The 19366-nt window shown below is 40.1% G+C and overlaps 2 protein-coding genes across 3 annotated transcripts in view; one reads left to right on the forward strand and one right to left on the reverse strand.

Moving 5' to 3' along the window:
- ATAD5 (ATPase family AAA domain containing 5) overlaps window positions 1-19366 on the forward strand; it is a 91215-nt gene that overhangs the window by 46495 nt on the left and 25354 nt on the right. For both annotated transcript variants that reach the window (XM_009190072.4, XM_003912574.5), the window contains exons 15-19: window positions 820-996; window positions 1849-1982; window positions 2430-2523; window positions 3852-3916; window positions 10942-11122. In XM_009190072.4, the coding sequence (XP_009188336.2) occupies window positions 820-996; window positions 1849-1982; window positions 2430-2523; window positions 3852-3916; window positions 10942-11122 (651 nt within the window). The remainder of the gene's footprint in view (window positions 1-819; window positions 997-1848; window positions 1983-2429; window positions 2524-3851; window positions 3917-10941; window positions 11123-19366) is intronic.
- On the reverse strand, window positions 14830-17457 carry LOC116271035 (ATPase family AAA domain-containing protein 5-like). The gene is made up of 4 exons (XM_031657457.1): window positions 17107-17457; window positions 15771-16606; window positions 15191-15349; window positions 14830-15078 (listed from the first exon to the last, which is right to left on the reverse strand). The coding sequence occupies exons 2-4, from the start codon at window positions 16544-16546 to the stop codon at window positions 15000-15002; spliced, it is 1014 nt and encodes a 337-aa protein (XP_031513317.1). The 5' UTR covers window positions 16547-16606; window positions 17107-17457; the 3' UTR covers window positions 14830-14999.

Consider the following 19366-nt stretch of genomic DNA (forward strand, 5'->3'; position numbering starts at 1 on the left):
TTCTGTGGAAAAACGCCACGGAGCTTCTGGAGAATAGAGGTGAACTATTTATTTTTTAACTTTTTATCTATCTTCCAAATCATCTCTAGAAATACATATTATTGGCTTGCAATTTACTGCAGGTCTAAATTAAAGTTGAACAACAAAGTTTTGTAATGTGCTCAGTGTATACTGTTATTTTCCCTCCATCCTCTTCTGACTTTAAGCAGGTGTAGAAAAAAATGAACGGAGGGATTGTGAACAGTATTTGTTGTAAGAATGTGTATTTCTGGCCGGGTACAGTGGCCCACGCTTGTAATCCTAGCACTTTAGGAGGCTGAGGCAGGCGGATTGCTTGAGCTCAGGAGTTTGAGACCAGCCTGGACAACATGGCAAAACCCCATCTCTACTAAAAATACAAACGATTAGCCAGGCATTGTGGTGTGCTCCTGTAGTCCCAGCTACTTGAGGGTTGGGCGGGAGGATTGCTTGAGCCTGAGAGGTGGAGACTGCAGTGAGCTGAGATCATACCACTTCACTCCAGCCTGGTTGACAAAGTGAGACCCTGTCTCAAAACAAAAAAACAAAACAAAACAAAAACAAAGAATGTGTATTTCTTGAGGAGTAGTGTCTTTTCTAAATGACTGGCTTAACCTTCTGTACTGGTAGAATAAATAAATATAGTAATATTTGAATGTACAAAGTATTTGTAAGAATGAAAGAAAATTTCTGTCTTGAATTTTTAACTGTTAAGAGTAGAAATACAGAATGTGGCTAACTATCTGGCTACCTGTATGATTTTTAGAATATTTATCTTTAAATGCAATTTGTTTTGGGCAGAAAAAATAAGCTCCCCTAAGAAAGTTGTTACATCACCAAGAAAAGTTCCTCCACCATCACCAAAAAGTAGTGGGCCAAAGCGAGCACTTCCTCCCAAAACCTTGGCAAATTATTTTAAAGTATCTCCCAAACCTAAAAATAATGAAGAACTAGGAATGCTTCTGAAAAATAATAAAGGTAAGACATTAAATTGAGAAATTAAATTATATATTTTTTAATAATAATGACCCTTATACCTAAAAATATGAACACATTTTACGAGTTCCTGTTGCTATTTATTAAATCTCAGCTACACTGAAGATTCTACATATAGAAGTGTTAATATTTTGTTTTAGTTTATTTTGGAGACAGAGTCTTGCTTTATTGCCAGGCCAGGCTGGAGTGCAGTGGCACGATTTTGGCTCACTGCAACCTCCTCCTCCTGGGTTCAAGCAATTCTTCTGCTGCAGCCTCCTGAGTAGCTGGGATTACTGGCACACACCACCACACCCAGCTAATTTTTGTATTTTTAGTAAAGATGGGGTTTTGCCACATTGGCCAGACTGGTTTTGAACTCCTGACCTCAAGTGATCCACCCACCTTAGCATCCCAAAGTACTGGGATTACAGACATGAGCCACCATGCCCAGCTTGTTTCAGTTTTTGTTTGTTTGTTTGAGATGGAGTCTCACTCTTTCATCCAGGCTGGAGTGCAGTGGCATGATCTTGGGTCACTGCAACCTCTGTCTCCTGGGTTCAAGTGATTCTCCTGCCTCAGCCTCCTGTGTAGCTGAGATTACAGGTGTGTGCCACCAATACCGACTAATTTTTTTATTTTTAATAGAGTAGGGATTTCACCATGTTGGTCTCGAACCCCTGACCTCAGGTGATCCACCTGCCTCCCAAAGTGCTGGGATTACAGGCATGAGCCACCACGCCCGTCCTATTTCAGTTTTGATAATGGATTTCAGTTTGAGCTTATTCTGTGGATATATCCAGTGTCTTAGCAAAAGTTGATTTTACCTAAAATATCAATATTGTATTTATGCAGGAATAAAAAATTCTTTTGAACAGAAACAAATTACTCAGACTAAATCTACAAATGCAACTAATTCAAATGTCAAAGACGTTGGAGCTGAAGAACCCAGCAGAAAAAATGCAACATCTCTTATTCTTTTTGAGGAGGTAGGCTTATAGAAGTATACATTTGTGAGAGCTCATGATTAAGACTTACTTTAAAGAATACAATATGTTTTCTTATAAAGAATTGCAAAATAGCTAAAGAGGTCGGGAATACGTGTATCTGAAATTAAAGCAAATGAAACTGTCCACTCTAGAATAATTTTTCAGGAAGATGATTAATTCACGGCTGCTAATTATTGTTAAATGATTGTATAAATTCTGATTCATATCTATCTAGTTAATAAGTGGCTGCATTTGTTTTTAACATTTGATAGTTGATAATTTTAAAATTCATTATAGTATATGACATAAACTTTCAACATGGGCTGAATTCACACTTCATAAATTCATAAATTTTGTCTCTAACAGACATATAGAATATTTACTATGTGTACATAACTGATATTAGTGTATTGTTATTACATTAATATTCTAATAAACTGTTGGTAGGTTGATGTAATTTTTGATGAAGATGCTGGGTTTTTGAATGCAATCAAAACATTCATGGCAACAACTAAACGACCTGTAATCCTTACTACAAGTGGTAGGTAACAATGATTTTACTTCAGTTAAACAGTTACTCAAATCTGTAGTTCATCTGCAGAGTGGAGTAATTATAATTAACTCACAAATAGCAATTACTTTTAAAAATGGATACTACTTTGGATTACTATATTGGGTGTTAGATATTTAGAAAGTGGAGAACAATCTCTAGAATGCAAATAAGAGATCTAGTAAAGGTATTTTAGTAGGGAAAGTACTAGATTCTTCTCCTGGCGTCCTTATCATACCTATGATTAGATCACTAAATCTTATTTAGTGGTCAAGATTTTTTATGGAACCCAACCTTTCCGTTGTTCCTTAATACTGAACTTAGCCACTCTTTTGCCCCGGATAACACTTTCTTATGGATTATTGTATATTTAGCTATCATCAGCCTAACAGAATTGATCCATCTTCTAAAGAATTATCACAGAATGTTTCATTTAAAAAACTAATTCAATTTCTTTTTAAAAAAATTGGAAATACTATAATAATATTCTAATATTTTTCCAGTTATAAATATTCATAAGACTAGACTCTACTTACAAATTAATGCCCATTTGGTAGTGATTGTACTCTAAAAATATTGAGAAAAATCTTATTAATCACAAGTTAGGTGGGTTTTTTGTTTGTTTTGTTTGTTTGTTTGTTTGTTTGAGACAGAGTCTCGCTCTATTGCCCAGGCTGGAGTGCAATGGTGCCATCTCGGCTCACTGCAACCTCCAACCTCTGCCTCCTGAGTTCAGGCGATTCTCCTGTCTCAGCCTCCTGAGTAGATGGGACTACAGGCACACACCACCATGCCCAGCTAATTTTTGTATTTTTAGTAGAGACAGGGTTTCACCATATTGGTCAGGCTGGTTTCGAACTGCTGACCTCAAGTGATCCACCTGCCTTGGCCTCCCAAAGTGCTGGGATTACAGGCATGAGGCACCATGCCCAGCTGGTAGTTTTATTAGAAGATCATAGTTGGCCAGGTGTGGTGGCTTATGCCTTTAATCCCACCACTTTGGGAGGCTAAGGTGGGCACTTGAACCTAGGAGTTTTAAGATCAGCCTGGGCACCATAGTGAGACCCCCATCACTACAAAAAAACTTAAAAGTTATCTGGGCGTGGCAGCTTGAGCTTATAATCCTAGCTGCTTGGGAAGCTGAGGCAGAGGATCACTTGAGCCCAGGAGTTTGAGGCTGCAGTGAGCTATGACTACCACAGCACTAGGCGGTGGTGGGGAGGGGGGTGCTGAATATTTTCATAGAAAAGTATAACTGGAAAAAGTTACTTAGTGGTCTTAATGTTTAAGAATGTTTTTGTGTGTGTGTGTGTGTGTAGATCCAACATTTAGTTTAATGTTTGATGGCTGCTTTGAAGAAATCAAGTTCAGTACTCCTTCCCTGGTAAGTTTTAAATTTTGATAACCATAAATTACATATCACAATCATGTAAAAGTAATTTATTATTAAATACAGCTATAATTTAGCCAGGTGTGATATCATGCCTATACTCCCAGCTACTTGGGAGGCTGAGGCAGGAAGATCACTTGAGCCCAGGAGGTGGAGGTTACAGTGAGCTGGAATTGTGCCACTGTACTCTAGCCTGGTCAATCAATCAATCAATAAGGCTAGGTACAGTTGCTCATGCCTGTAATCCTAGCACTTTGGGAGGCTGAGGAGGGCGGATTGCTTGAGCTGTGGAGTTCGAGACCAGCTTGGGCAACATGGCAAAACCCTGTCTCTACATAAAAATACAAAAAATTAGCCAGGCATGGTGGCACATGCCTGTAGTCCTACCTACTCAGGAGGCTGAGGTGGGACAATTGCTTGAGCCCAGGAGGTCAAGGCTGTGGCTGCAGTGAGCTGTGATTGTACTGCTGCATTCCAGCCTCGGTGACAGAGCAAGACTCTGTCTCAAAAAAAATAAATACCTGGCTGGGTGTGGTGGCTCACGCCTGTAATCCCAGCACTTTGGGAGGCCGAGGAGGGTGGATCACCTGAGGTCAGGAGTTCGAGACCAGTCTGACCAACATGGTGAAACCCTGTCTCTATTAAAAATACAAAATTAGCCGGACGTGGTGGCGCATGCCTGTAATCCCAGCTACTCGGGAGGCTGTGGCAGGAGAATCGCCGGAATTCAGGAGGTTGCGGTGAGCCAAGATCATGCTATTGCACTCCAGCCTGGGCAACAAGAGTGAAACTACGTCTCAAAAAAAAAAAAAAAAGAAAGAAAAAGAAAAAAAAGCTATGATTTAAATGTGGTTTCCTTTTTTTTTTTTTTTCTTTGAGACGGAGTCTTGCTCTGTCACCCAGCCTGGAGTGCAGTGATCTCCAGCTCACTGCAAGCTCGCCTCCCGGGATTCCGCATGTCTCCTGCCTCGTACCGTGAAATATTAGTTTCTAAGGAGTCATGTTAAAAATTTTTAAGTTTAGGACTTCTGATATTTTCTCTTTTGTTTTTGCTTTAAAAATGTTTTCTTTTTTTTTTTTTTTTTTTTGGGGGCGGGGTCCTGGCTCTGGCATGCAGGCTGGAGTGCAGTGGCGGATCTCCCAGCTCACAAGCTCACGCCTCCGGGTTCCGCCATTCTCCGGCCTCAGCCTCCCTAGTAGCTGGGACTACAGGCGCCCGCCACCTCGCCCGGCTAGTTTTTTGTATTTCTTAATAGAGACGGGGTTTCACCGTGTTAGCCAGGATGGTCTTGATCTCCTGACCTCGTGATCCGCCCGTCTCGGCCTCCCAAAGTGCTGGGATTACAGGCTTGAGCCACCGCGCCTGGCCAAAAATGTTTTTTCTTAAATTAAAAAAAATTTTTATGAGGCTCCAGTGTTCACTAGGTTTTTTGCCTAGTAACAGTGCTTTTCTGAGGTAAAATTTAAATGGAGTTAAAATTCCCTTGCATGAATAACCTAATGAATGTATTTTGTACATGTAACATATGTAAAAATCAGTGTCATCATTATGCAGATCAGAATATAGAGCATTTCCATTACCTCCTGAAGTTCTCATGGACCCTTTCTAGTAAGAATCCCCTTTTCCACCAGAAGTCACCACCTTTTTTTTTTTTCTTTCTTACAATGATGAACAAGGCACTTTTTTAACCTTTAAAAAGAAAGTTTTTGTGTGTGTGTCTTTTTTTTCTTACTTTTTCCTTTTTCTTTTTTGTTTTTCATTCTTCTAAAAAAATAAGTTTTAAAAATTAACATTAAGTTGCTGGGCATGGTGGCTCATACGTGTAATCCCAGCACTTTGGGAGGTTGAGGTTAGAGGATTGCTTGAGGCCAGCAGTTCCAGGCTGCAGTGAGCTATGATTGTAGTCAGGTCAATTTTATTGTATGGGTTCTTTATTTTTTTAGGTGAGGTCTCACTCTTCACCCAAGCTGGAGTGTAGTGGCACAATTGCCCTGTTGCCCAGGCTGGAGTGTCGTGGCACGATCTTGGCTCACTGCAACCTCCAACTCCTGGGTTCAAGCAATTCTCCCACCTCAGCCTCCCTAGTAACTGGGAATGGATATGCATACCACCGCACCTGGCTAATTTTTTTTGTATTTTTAGTAGAGATGGGATTTCACCATGTTGGCCAGACTGGCTTTGAACTGCTGACCTGAAATAATCCACCCACCTTGGCCTCCTAAAGTGTTAGGATTACAGGTGTGAGCCACCACTCCTGACCCTGTTCTTTCTTTTAAATTGTGTTTCTTAGCTGGAGGCAGTGGCTCATGCCTGTAATCCCAGCACTTTGGGAGGCAGAGTCCAGGAGTTTGAGACCGCTTGAGTCCAGGAGTTTGAGACTGACTTGGGAAATGTGGTGAAACCCTGTCTCTACAAAAAATTTAAAAAATTAGCTGGACGTGGTAGCGCACACCTGTAGTCCCAGCTACTTGGGAGATTGAGGTGGGAGGATCACTTGAGCATGGGAGGCAGAGGTTGCAGTGAGCCAAGATCATGCCACCACACTCCAGCCTGGGTGACAGCACAAGACCCTGTCTCAAAAAAAAAAAAAAAAAAAAAAATTGTTTCTTTTAACACATAATTGAATATTTTTTAAAAATTTGTCTAAACAGGCTGGGCGCTATGCTCATGCCTATAATGCTAGGACTTTAGGAGGCCAAAGTGGGTGGATCCCTTGAGCCTAGGAGTTCAAGACCAGCCTGGGCAACCTTGGCAAAATCCTGTCTCTACAAAAAGCACAAAAATTAGCTGGATGTAAAAAGAAAAAAAAAAAAGAAAGAAAATTAACTGGGTGTAGTGGCATGTGCCTGTAGTCCCAGCTACTTGGGAGGCTGAGGCAGGAGGATTGCCTGAACTTGGGAGGTAGAGGTTGCAGGAAGCCAAGATCGCACCAGAGCACTCCAGCTTTCCAGAGCGAGACTCTGGGGGGAAAAAAAGGAAAAAAAAAAAAAATTTGTCTAGACTCTGCAGTCTTTTGGATTAACCAAGTGTATTATTTCATTTTACCTTCACTGTTGACTTTCAGCTATATGCTCATATGGCCTCCACTAGCCAGATTAGGCTATTGAGCTTTTAAAATGTGGTTAGTCTACAGTTAATAAAAGATCATATTTTGTGTGATAATAATTGTATGAAATGTTCAGAATAGGCAAATTTATAGAGACAGAAAGTGGATTCATAGCTGCCTAAGGCTAGAGGAGCTAGGTAGAAATAGGGAGTGACTGCTGATTAGTCTGGGGTTTCTTTTGGGGATGATGAAAATGCTCTGTAATTAGATAGTGGTAATGGGTGCAAAACTCTATAGATATACTAAAACCATTGAATTTTACATGTTAAGTGGGTGAATTGTATAGTATATGAATTATATATAAATATGGCTTATTATGTATTTTTAAAATGTGGCTAGTCTGAATTAGTTTGTGCTAAAAGTGTAATATAAACACTTTTTTTTTTTTTTTTGGAGACAGGGTCTCACTCTATTTCCTAGGCTGGAGTGTAGTGGCTCAATCTCAGCTCACTGCAACCTCTACCTCCTGGGCTCAAGCAATACTCCCACCTCAGCCTCCCGAGTAGCTGGGACAATAGGCGTGTGCCACCACACTCAGCTAATTAAAAATATTTTTTTGTAGAGATGAGGTCTCACTATATTGCCTAGACTGATCCTGAATTCCTGAGCTCAAGTAATACTCCTGCCTCAGCCTCCCAAAGTGCTGGTATTATATGCATGAGCCACAGTGCCTGGCTAACACCAGATTTTGAGGACTAAGTGCAAAAAATAGGAATGTAACACATCTCACTAATTTTTGTATTGATTACTTTTTGCAATAATATTTGGATATATTGTTGTAAGAGAATGTAGTAAAATTAATTATTATTATAATTTTTTGAGACAGAGTCTCACTATGTCGCCCAGGCTAGAGTGCACTGGCGCAATCACTGGCTTACTACAAGCTCCACCTCCCGGGTTCCCGTGATTCTCCTGTCTTAGCCTCCCAAGTAGCTGGGGCTACAGGCGCCCTCTACCATGCCTGGCTAATTTTTTTTGTATTTTTTAGTAGAGATGGGGTTTCACCGTGTTAGCCAGAATGGTTTCGATCTCCTGACCTCGTGATCCACCAGCTGTGGCCTCCCAAAGTGCTGGAATTAGAGGCGTGAGCCACCGCACCTGGCCCTAAAATTAATTTTACTTGTTTCTTTAATTTTTTAATGTGGCTCCTGGAAATTTTAAATTATATAGCTTGGTGTTTAAAATTTTTGTATTAAAAAATTTGCTTTTGGTAACACGTAACAGTGTACAGTTGAGTAGTGTTAAGTATATTCACACTGTTCTTGCAAAACTGAAATTCTATGCTCGTTAAATCAAACTCCCTGTTTCCTCCTGTCCAGTAGTTGCTGGCAACTACCATTTTACTTTGTTTATATGAATTTGACTACTCTAGATATAAATGGAATCATACTGATTTGGCTTTTTGGGACCGATTTTTTTTTTTTTTTTGAGATGAAGTTTTGCTGTGTTGCCAGGCTGGAGTGCAGTGGCGCGATCTCGGTCACTGCAACCTCTGCCTCTCGGTTTCAAGCGATTCTCCTGCCTCAGCCTCCCAAAGTACTGGGATTACAGGCCTGAGCCATCGCGCCCAGCTGTGACTGGCTTATTTCACTTAGCATAACATCCTCAAGGTTCATCTAAGTCATAGTATATATATAGCTTACAGTGTTTTACTTGCATTACATTTCTTTTCTTTCTTTTTTTTTTTAAGATGTAGTCTTCGCTTTGTCACCTGGACTGGAGTGCAGTGGCGCGATCTCCGCTCACTGCAACCTCTGCCTCCCTCCCAGGTTCAAGCAATTCTCTTGCCTCAGCCTCCCGAGTAGCTGGGACTACAGGCACGTGCCACCACGCCCGGCTAATTTTTGTATTTTTAATAGATATAGTGTTTCACCATGTTGGCCAGGCTGGTCTTGAACTCCTGACCTCAAGTGATCCGCCTGCCTCAGCCTCCCAAAATGCTGGGATTACAGATGTGAGCCACCGCACCTGCCCCTTGCCTTATATTTCTTTCTTTCCTTTCTCTTTCTTTCTTTCTTTCTTTCTTTCTTTCTTTCTTTCTTTCTTTCTTTCTTTCTTTCTTTCTTTTTTTTTTCTTTCTTTTCTTTCTTTCGTTTTTGAGACGGAGTCTCGCTCTGTTGCCCAGGCTGGAGTGCAGTGGCCGGATCTCGGCTCACTGCAAGCTCCACCTCCCAGGTTCACGCCATTCTCCTGCCTCAGCCTCCCGAGTAGCTGGGACTACAGGCGCCCGCCATCTCGCCCGGCTAATTTTTTGTATTTTTTAGTAGAGACAGGGTTTCACCGTGTTAGCCAGGATGGTCTCGATCTCCTGACCTCGTGATCCGCCCATCTCGGCCTCCCAAAGTGCTGGGATTACAGGCGTGAGCCACGGCCCCCAGCCTATTCCAGTTTTCTTAGACTTTTTATCGAGAGTGGGTATTGGATTTTATCAAATGCTTCTTTTGCATGTGTTGAAATCATATTTTTCTACTTCTATCTATCTCTATGGTGAATTACACTGACTGATTTTCTAATGATAAACCACTTGGTCAGGATGTATTATCCACTTTATTGATTGATTAGATTTGTGATTAATTTATTAAGGATTCATATGTTTATTTTCTTGAGGAATACTACTTTGTAACCTTCTTTTTTTTTCTTTTTCTTTTTTGAGACGGAGTCTTGCTCTGTCGCCCAGGCTGGAGTGCAGTGGCCGGATCTCAGCTCACTGCAAGCTCCGCCTCCCGGGTTCATGCCATTCTCCTGCCTCAGCCTCCCGAGTAGCTGGACTACAGATGCCCGCCACATCGCCCGGCTAGATTTTTGTATTTTTTAGTAGAGACGGGGTTTCACCATGTTAGCCAGGATGGTCTTGATCTCCTGACCTCGTGATCCGCCCGTCTCGGCCTCCCAAAGTGCTGGGATTGAGCCACCGTGCCCGGCCTCTTTTCTTTTCTTTTTTTTTTTAAGAATTGTCTTTGTTAGCTTTAAAATATTAAGGTTAAGCTGCCCCCAAAAAGAGTTGAGAACTGTTTCCTTCTCTTTTTTTAAGAGTTTGTACAGGTTTGATATTCTTTATTTTTTGGTATTTTATATACTTCATCAGTGAATTTATGAGTTTTCTTTGTGGAAAACTCTTTGATAAATTGAATTATTTAATTTATTTATTTTGAGACAGAGTCTCGCTCTGTCGCTCAGGCTGGAGTGCAATGGTGTGATCTTGGCTCACTGTAACCTCCACCTCCCAGGTTCAAGTGATTTTCCTGCTTCAGCCTCCTGAGTAGCTGGAGTTAGAGATGGGGTATCACCATGCTGGGCAGGCTGGTCTCAAACTCCTGACCTCAGGTGATCTTCTTGCCTCAGCCTCTCTCAATTTCTTGGCTGGGCACAGTGGCTCGTGCCTATAATCCCAGCACTTTGGAAGGCTAAGTCAGGAAGATTGCTTGATGCCAGGAGTTTGAGACCAGCCTGGGCAATATAGTGAGACCCCCATCTCTACAAAAAAAAATTAATTAGCTTTATGCACTCATTAGTGCAATTTCTAACCTGTTTTTAAAAAATTGTGTATTTTTCAGTGTTACAGTATCATATTTATAATTTTGTTGTAAGATATTCTATCAAGCTATACTATTACTTAATCCTAAGGGGTTTTGTCAAGGTTTGTAAAACTGCCAGTGTTCAGGTTGGAGAATCTCCTATAAAAGTTTCCTTGCTGTCTTGCACAATATACAGTTAATAAAAGAAATACATATAAATGCTTTTAATTTAGTAGTATATTCCCTTATATTTTTAAAGCAGTTTCATCCTCAAGAAGAGCATTTAGGATAATGTGAATTTTAGCAAAATTTGTCTCACTTTTAGATATTATTTGTATGTATTATTGCTGTATCTATTTTAACTCAGCAGTTAACCACATTTCTCTCTGTTTTGAAGCTAAATGTTGCCAGCTACCTACAAATGATTTGCTTAACTGAGAATTTTAGAACTGATATAAAAGACTTTGTAACCTTGTTAACTGCAAATACTTGCGATATCAGAAAAAGTATCCTTTACTTACAATTCTGGATTAGAAGTGGAGGTGGAGTTTTAGAAGAACGACCATTAACCCTTCATGGTAAGTTGATTTGTTATTAAAGACATTTCTATTATGGGACCCTATTTAAAAATCTGTGCTATGGCTGGGTGCAGTGGCTCATGCCTGTAATCCCAGCACTTTGGGAGAGTAAGGTGGAGGATCTCTTGAGGCCAGGAGGTCCAGATCAGTCTGCTCAACATAGTGAGACCCATGTCTCTACAAGAAAATTTTTGGGAGGCCAAGGCGGGAGGATCACTTGAAGCCAGGAGTTCAAAACCAGCGTGTGCAAGAAAGCGAGACCCCTGTCTCTACAAAAAAAATTTTTTAAATAAGCTGGTCAGGGTGGCGTGTACTGGCTACTCAGGAGGCTGAAGTAGGAGGATCACATGATCCCAGGAGTTTGAGGCTGCAGTGAGCTATGATTATGCCACTGCACTCTGACCTGGACAATACAGCAATATCCCATATCTTAAAAAAAAAAAAAAAATTTTTCTTTTTTTTTTTTTTTTTTTTTTTTTTTGAGACGGAGTCTCGCGCTGTGTCACCCAGGCTGGAGTGCAGTGGCGCGATCTCGGCTCACTCCAAGCTCTGCCTCCCAGGTTCACGCCATTCTCCTGCCTCAGCCTCCCAGTAGCTGGGACTACAGGCGCCCGCCACCACGCCCGGCTAGTTTTTTGTATTTTTAGTAGAGACAGGGTTTCACCATATTAGCCAGGATGGTCTCGATCTCCTGACCTCGTGATCCGCCCGCCTCGGCCTCCCAAAGTGCTGGGATTACAGGCTTGAGCCACCGCGCCTGGCCTTTTTTTTTTTTTTTGAGACGGAGTCTCGCTGTGTCGCCCAGGCTGGAGTGCAGTGGCGCGATCTCGGCTCACTGCAAGCTCCGCCTCCCGGGTTCACGCCATTCTCCCGCCTCAGCCTCCGAGTAGCTGGGACTACAGGCGCCCGCCACCACGCCCGGCTAGTTTTTTTGTATTTTTAGTAGAGACGGGGTTTCACCATGTTAGCCAGGATGGTCTCGATCTCCTGACCTCGTGATCCACCCGCCTCGGCCTCCCAAAGTGCTGGGATTACAGGCTTGAGCCACCGCGCCCGGCCTAATTTTTGTATTTTTAGTAGAGATGGGATTTCGCTATATTGGCCAGGCTGGTCTCCAACTCCTGACCTTGTGATCCTCCTGCCTCGGCCTCCCAAAGTGTTGAGATTACAGGAATGAGCCACAGCGCCCAGCAGGCTCATTTTTTAACTTTGCAATATTTTAACTTGACAGACCATCTTTTGATGTCCATTTTACCATTGTCTATCTTAGTTGAGGTCCTCAATATATCTTCTTTATGAACCTAAGTCTCTTTGATGTCAAAGTATTAAGTATCAGTGGTGCATGCCTGCCAGATACTTGGAAGGCTGAGGTAGGAGGATAACTTGCGCCCAGGAGTTTGAAGCCAGCCTCGGCAACATAGCAAGGCCCCATCTCTTTAAAAAAAAAAAAAAAAAAAAGTATTAAATATTTTCTGTAACATAAACATTTTCTATAATCTAAAAGTGAAATATACTTGTTTAAAAAAATTTCAAATAATCTGAAACAAAGCAAGAAATGGAAGCCCTCCCTTCTCTAGCACCTCCAACTCCCTAGGGTTGGTATACACTCTTGACCTGTTGCCACGCACAAATACAGTTTCTACACTTACATATGTTATTGTGTACCTAAACATCTCCACTTTGGAAATGTAGATACCTCAATCTATGCAGGTCTAAAAAGGAAATCATTCTCTTTCCATCCAAACCATCTCCTTTGCCATTGTTTTCTATTTTGATAGTTTCTCCAACTACCTAGTTGTTCATAACAGAAACATGGCATTATCACAAAAGTGAATCTGAATCTTCCAGGAATTTACTGTCTTTAAAAACGAAAGGCTGGGCGCAGTGGCTCATGTGTGTCATCTCAGCACTTTGGGAGGCTGAGGCGGGCGGATCACGTGAGGTCAGAAGTTCAAGACCAACCTGGCCAACATGGAGAAACCCTGTCTCTACTAAAAATGCAAAATTAGCTGGGCATGGTGGGGCGTGGTGGCACATGTCTGTAATCCCAGCTACTCGGGAGGCTGAGGCAGGAGAATCACTTAAACCCGGGAGGTAGAAGTTGCAGTGAGCCAAGATCACACCATTGCACTCCTGCCTGGACAACAAGAGCGAAACTCCATCTCAAACAAACAAAAAAAATGAAAAGGCTGGGTGCAGTGGCCGCATCCATAATCCCAATACTTTGGGAGGCCAAGGAAGCAGGATCACTTGAGCTCAAGAGTTGGAGGCTGTGGTGAACTATGATTGTGCCACTGTATTCCAGCCTGGGCAACTAGAGTGAGATCAAGAGTGAGACCTCTTAAAAAAAAAAAAGATAAAGATTTTTTTCCCTGAATTATTATAAACCTAAAAATAAATAAAATATTAAATGTGTCCCTATTAGGGAGGAAAATACTCCTATTATTTTCTTTTTTTTTTTTAAGAGGAGAAAAAACAGTTTTTTAAAGATATTTTTTAAAATACTTCAGGCCAGGCACAGTGGCTCACGCCTGTAATCCCAGCACTTTGGGAGGCCAGGGCAGGCAGATCACCTGAGGTCAGGAGTTTGAGACCAGCCTGACCAACATGGAGAAACCCTGTCTCTACTAAAAATACAAAATTAGCCAGGTATGGTGGTAGGTTCCCGTAATCTCAGCTACTCGGGAGGCTGAGGCAGGAGAATCGCTTGAACCTGGGAGGTGGAGGTTGCAATGAGCCAAGATCCTGCCATTGCACTCCAGCCTGGACAACCAGAGCAAAACTCCATCTCAAAAAACAAAACAAAACAAAACAAAACTTCAGAAGATCTTATTCTCTCTTCTGTACAGGGATGAAATCTTTAAGTTATATCCTATATTCAAACCCATACAATATACATATTTACCAAGGTGATTACATCTGAACTCTTTTTTAAACATTTCATAAAGCCTTTAGCTTTAACCTTTAATTAGATCAATATACTAATTAATGCAAGAAAAAGTAAATTGAACAAATAAGAGGTAAAAATATCTATTTTCATACACATTTATAAACATATACTGTTCAAAATTGTACAATATAGGCCGAGCACAGTGGTTCACGCCTGTAATCCCAGCACTTTGGGAGGCCAAGGCGGATGGATCACTTGAGGTCAGGAGTTAGAGACCAGCCTGACCAACATGGTAAAACCCTGTCTCTACTAAAAATACAAAAATTAGCTGGGCAAGGTGGTGGGCTCCTGTAATCCCAGCTACTCGGGAGGTTGAGGCAGGATAATCGCTTGAACCTGGGAGGCAAAGGTTGCAGTGAGCTGATACCAAGCCACTGCACTCCAGCCTGGGTGACAGAGCGAGATTCCATCTCAAAAAACAACAACAACAACAACAACAACAACAAAACTGTACAATATGAGGATCCTTAACTTTTGGGTTAAAAATATAATTCATCAGATAATGTTTTTGTTTTACTGTTGTTTTTTTTTTTTTGTAAAGCCAGTCAAATTTAGCAGTGGGAGATTGTATACCAACTTTAGTGACACTAATGTATCTGAATATTAAGCTAATATATAATATAAACACTTGAAATAGGGAGTTCATCTTAATGAACTCTACCTTCCAGAAACAGTTCACTCACATAGAAAAAATACTCCAACAAAGCTAAATCAGATAATACAAAAAATTCAGAAAAAAAATTACAATCATATATACAATTTGTAACTCAAATATTTTAAATATTTGCCCACCAATAAAAAAATATACAAATTGTTTGTTTAAAATGTACATTGAGAAATATACTTTTCCACGAAGATCCACATAATATAAAAATGTATCTTAAGGACCACATGATAATCTATACAAAGCATGGTTAGTATGAAACATTAAGGGAAGGTAGCTGCCAAAGTATTCACAGTCTCTTTTGGAATGTCAAGATGAATTCCTTCAAAATAGTGCAGGAATCTGTCAAAATTACAAAGAAAAATACAATTTAATATTAACATTTTCATCTTATGAAAATATGTATTAATCCTGAAAAAACTATCTAAAGTGCTGTTTTTAATAAAGCCTTTACCTTCTTTTACTTTTTCCTTGTTCTTTTAGCTTCTCAGTCTTACAAATGTTTCGAAGGGTTGGCAGGTACTCAATTATACTAGCTTGTCTATTACCCACATAGAGAAGAGATCGACTCGAAAATACACTTTTAATGACTGCTATCCTCTTCCAAGCATTCCTGTAAAAGTAATGCATTGTTTTTAATTTTTAATGCCCAAGAAAAATGCAGTAATCCCAATCACAACCAGTTTAGTTTCCTTGCCTCTGGTCTAGACCAGATGACATTTCCAGATTAATTTCCTGTCAACATATCAATCACTGCCATACTGAAAAATCTCAGTAACTATCTGCTATCTATCACAGCAAGACCAAACTCCCTCCTGGGTCATTCAAGCGTTACCTAAATCCACCCCAATCCTCATTATTTCTCTTCCCAGCAATCAGGCTGGTCTCCTTAACTGTCTCATTAGAAGCTGCATTATTAATGTTAAGGGCTTACAATGATCAACAGTACAGCACTTTTAAATTAAGAAAAAACTAATGATTTCCCCTTTACTATTTATTACTAAAAAATAAAAAGTAAAGGAAGTAAGACTTACTCTAAATTAGCTGCTGACTGACTAAAGTATACATTATTGCGCTTTTGCGAAATATAAAAAGTAAGATCATTGGTTGGATCTCTTCCTAATTTCTTGCAAGAATTCAAGTTTTCCAGTGCTTTTGAAATAGTAGAAGAACATTTAGTAAAGCTGAGAGCTTCTGCAGCTGCTTTTAATTCTCCAGAGCTTTGAGAAGTCCATCCATCATTACTCTCAAGACTAAACTCATCACAAAGTCCACTTTTAACCTTTCCATTTGTCCAACTAAAGTCATTTCTACCGTATTCGTTTTGTTCCCTTACATCAGTTAAAAGGGCATCTAAGAAGGACATGTTATCCATGAACTCAGAGAGAGAATTTAAACAATGAGAAACAAGGGCAGAACATTTTTTTTCTGCAGTTGTTTTGGGAGGACGAGGAATAGATTTCTTTGTCTCTGAATTGCTTCCTTTGTCTCTGGCTTTGCTTTCTTCTGAATTTGAGGAAGACAACACAGGGGACAGCCTAACAGATTCATCAGGGAAGTCCAAGTCAGTGTCGAATAAGTCACTATCATCTAATATTACCAATGTTTTCTTTTGTTTCTTTTTCTGGGACTTTTTCAATGGCTGTTCTCTTTCAGAATGTTTCCTAGCAAGACAGTTCATACTTTTTGTTGCTGCACTGGCATCCACAGTTACTGATGAGCCACAAAAGTTTTTAGTTTCTGGAATGGTATCAACTGGTAATGGTAGAATAAACTCAAGATTACTATATAAAAAGTCTACATTCCGCATTTGGAATTCTGTAAGAAGCTGGATGAGTTTATTCCATTCTTCCTTTGTTGTGATTTTGTGCTGAAAAACAATGTTGAGTAAAGAAATGTTATAGCAGTACATAGTTTGAACACTTCTTGTATGAATACAGTGTTATCCCTATTCTAACTTCAAAGTATTGAGTCACTACCCCTCATAATTTTATTTATCTATATTTAATATATCAAAATAGTACTATAAGTCTAAAAATTAAATTTAGACTTAATTTGGAGAATTAAATTCTCTATATATGTAATATATACTCCAATATTATTAGAAGCACATTTATTTAAAACCACTTCTCTGAAATAGTCTATCTGAAAAATATTCTAAATTCTATTATAAATCCTATAATATGCATTCAGAGCAATGCCTATGCACCATTTGTTAAAGTGATAGAATGTGTTAAAATCAGAGACCTAAGGCTTATACAAATTATAGGCATAGTTAAGTTAAACTTAAGATTCAAAAGATAGGAGTCTAGTGTTGGGAATATGAAAAGGAATATAAATTCAACATTGCAAAACAGACATTGAAAATACCTTTAAAAATGAAAATAAGTCTTCAGATGGGGAAAAAATGTTCTTAAGACCAAACAAGGTCTCAGCACAGCCACTGTCACATTTCGGAAGGTCTATACATTTCTTTTTAGTATTTTTAGGGTAAATTTTGTTATCAAGGCCATGTTCAGAGCAAACTAGTTGTACATTTTTGCTATTTCCACCTACAAAATAAAAGAAAATCTTAGCTCTCTCTATATATGTATTAAACAAATGGTATCAAACAATTATTTAAAGCCTGAGATCCTTTGACATCTTCTGGACAAATATCCCCATTTTGTTGTTTAATTCATTAAGAATACAATATAAGCATTATTCTTTTTTTTTTTTTTTTTTTAAAGACAAAGTATCACTCTGTCACCCAGGCTGAAGTGCAGTGGTTCAATTTCAGCTCACTGAAACCTCCACCTCCTGGGTTCAAGTGATTTTTCTGCCTCAGCCTCCAGAGTAGTTGAGATTACAGCCATGCGTCACCACACCTGGCTAATTTTTGCATTTTTAGTAGAGACGGGGTTTCACCATGTTGGCCAGGCTGATCTCGAACTCCTGACCTCAAGTGATCTGCCCCCTCGACTTCCCAAAGTGCTGGGATTACATACGTGAGCCACTGTGCCCAGTCATAAGCATTATTTTTACCAAGAGATAAACTAAGTGAGGTGATGGTGGGGGACTTTCAAAGCCATCCAACAGAAAAAGTGCAAGGACTATGAGCAGGCAAATCACAGAAGAAAAATAAATGCCTAATATTAATTTCAGGCTGGGTGAGGTGGCTCACGCCTGTAATCCCAGCACTTTGGGAGGCTGAGGCAGGTGGATCACTTGAGCTCAGGAGTTCGAGACCATCCCGGGCAACATGGTGAAACCTCGTCTCTACTCAAAATACAAAAATTAGCCAGGCATGGTGACGCATGCCTGTAGTCCCCGCTACTAGGGAGGCTGAGGCAGGAGAATAGCTTGAACCTGCGAGGCGGAAGTTGCAGTGAGCTGAGATCACGCCACTGCACTCCAGTCTGGGCAACAGAGTGAGACTCCAATTCAAAGGAAAAAAAAAAAAGAAACAGTAATTTCAGCGGGGCACAGTGGCTCACACCTGTAATCCCAGCACTTTGGGAGGCCAAGGCAGGTGGATCACCTGAGGTCAGGAGTTCGAGACCAGCCTGGCCAACATGGCGAAACCCCATCTCTACTAAAAATACAAAAAATTTGCTTGGCGTAGTGGTGCGTGCCTATAATCCCAACTACTTGGGAGGCTGAGGCAGGAGAATCACTTGAACCTGGGAGGCAGAGGCTGCAGTGAGCTGAGATCACGCCATTGTACTCTGGCCTAGGCGACTGAGCGAAGCTCCACGTCAGATAATAATAATAATAATTTCAAAAACCTAATAAGAAGATATGCAATTTCACCAATAAGCATGGAAATGTAATTTTAAAATAATATACTGTACGCGTTTCACTTTTTAAATTGGCAAAATTAAAAGAATTATAATGTAGTTCTGTCAGCAGTACACATGAAAAAACCATCATATACTATTCATGGGAGCATAAGTTGGTACAATTGTCATCAGAGGGCAGTCTGACAACTATCAAAATGTAAAGTGTATACACCCTTTGTGACCCAGCAGTCATACTTCTAGAATTCTCTCCATCAGTATTACAGACATGTTCAAGGATATATGTATAAAGATATTCACTGTATTTTAATGTCAAATTGAAGATAATTTAAGTGTCTATAAGTAATGGTTAAATTACGGTACATCCATTCTATTCTATAGAAAAGCATGCAGCTGTGAAAAACAGTGGGATAATAGGACCATATGTGCTGACAATAAACTTAAAAATAACTAACAACATATATAATAATAGGTTAATTTTCCTAAATAAGTATTTTTATGTTATATGCATAAAGGTCTAACTGTGGCTACTTTCAAGAAGTAGGGGAATATTGTTTTATGTATGTGTTTTTTTTTAAAGGCAGGAATGAAATGTATATTAAAAAAAGGACCTTTAAGAAGGGAAATTGGCCGGGTGAGGTGGCTCATGCCTGTAATCCTAGCACTTTGGGAGGCTGAGGTGGGCAGATCACGAGGTCAGAAGATCGGGACCATCCTGGCTAACACAGTGAAATCCTGTCTCTACTAAAAATGCAAAAAATTAGCTGGGCATGGTGGTACATGCCTGTAATCCCAGCTACTCGGGAGGCTGAGGCAGGAGAATCGCTTGAACCTGGGAGGTGGAGGTTGCA

The sequence above is a fragment of the Papio anubis genome, chromosome 17 (assembly GCF_008728515.1).
Source record: "Papio anubis isolate 15944 chromosome 17, Panubis1.0, whole genome shotgun sequence".
NCBI lineage: Eukaryota > Metazoa > Chordata > Mammalia > Primates > Cercopithecidae > Papio > Papio anubis.

Bases quoted from the DNA above. Each gene is read 5' to 3' on its own strand.
- LOC116271035 (XM_031657457.1), bottom strand. From the start codon at position 16,546: ATGCGGAATGTAGACTTTTTATATAGTAATCTTGAGTTTATTCTACCA. The intron at 15,350-15,770 runs GTAAGTCTTACT...TTACTTTTACAG, and splicing joins CAGTCAGCAGCTAATTTAGA to GAATGCTTGGAAGAGGATAG. The intron at 15,079-15,190 runs GTAAAGGCTTTA...TAATTTTGACAG, and splicing joins CAAGGAAAAAGTAAAAGAAG to ATTCCTGCACTATTTTGAAG.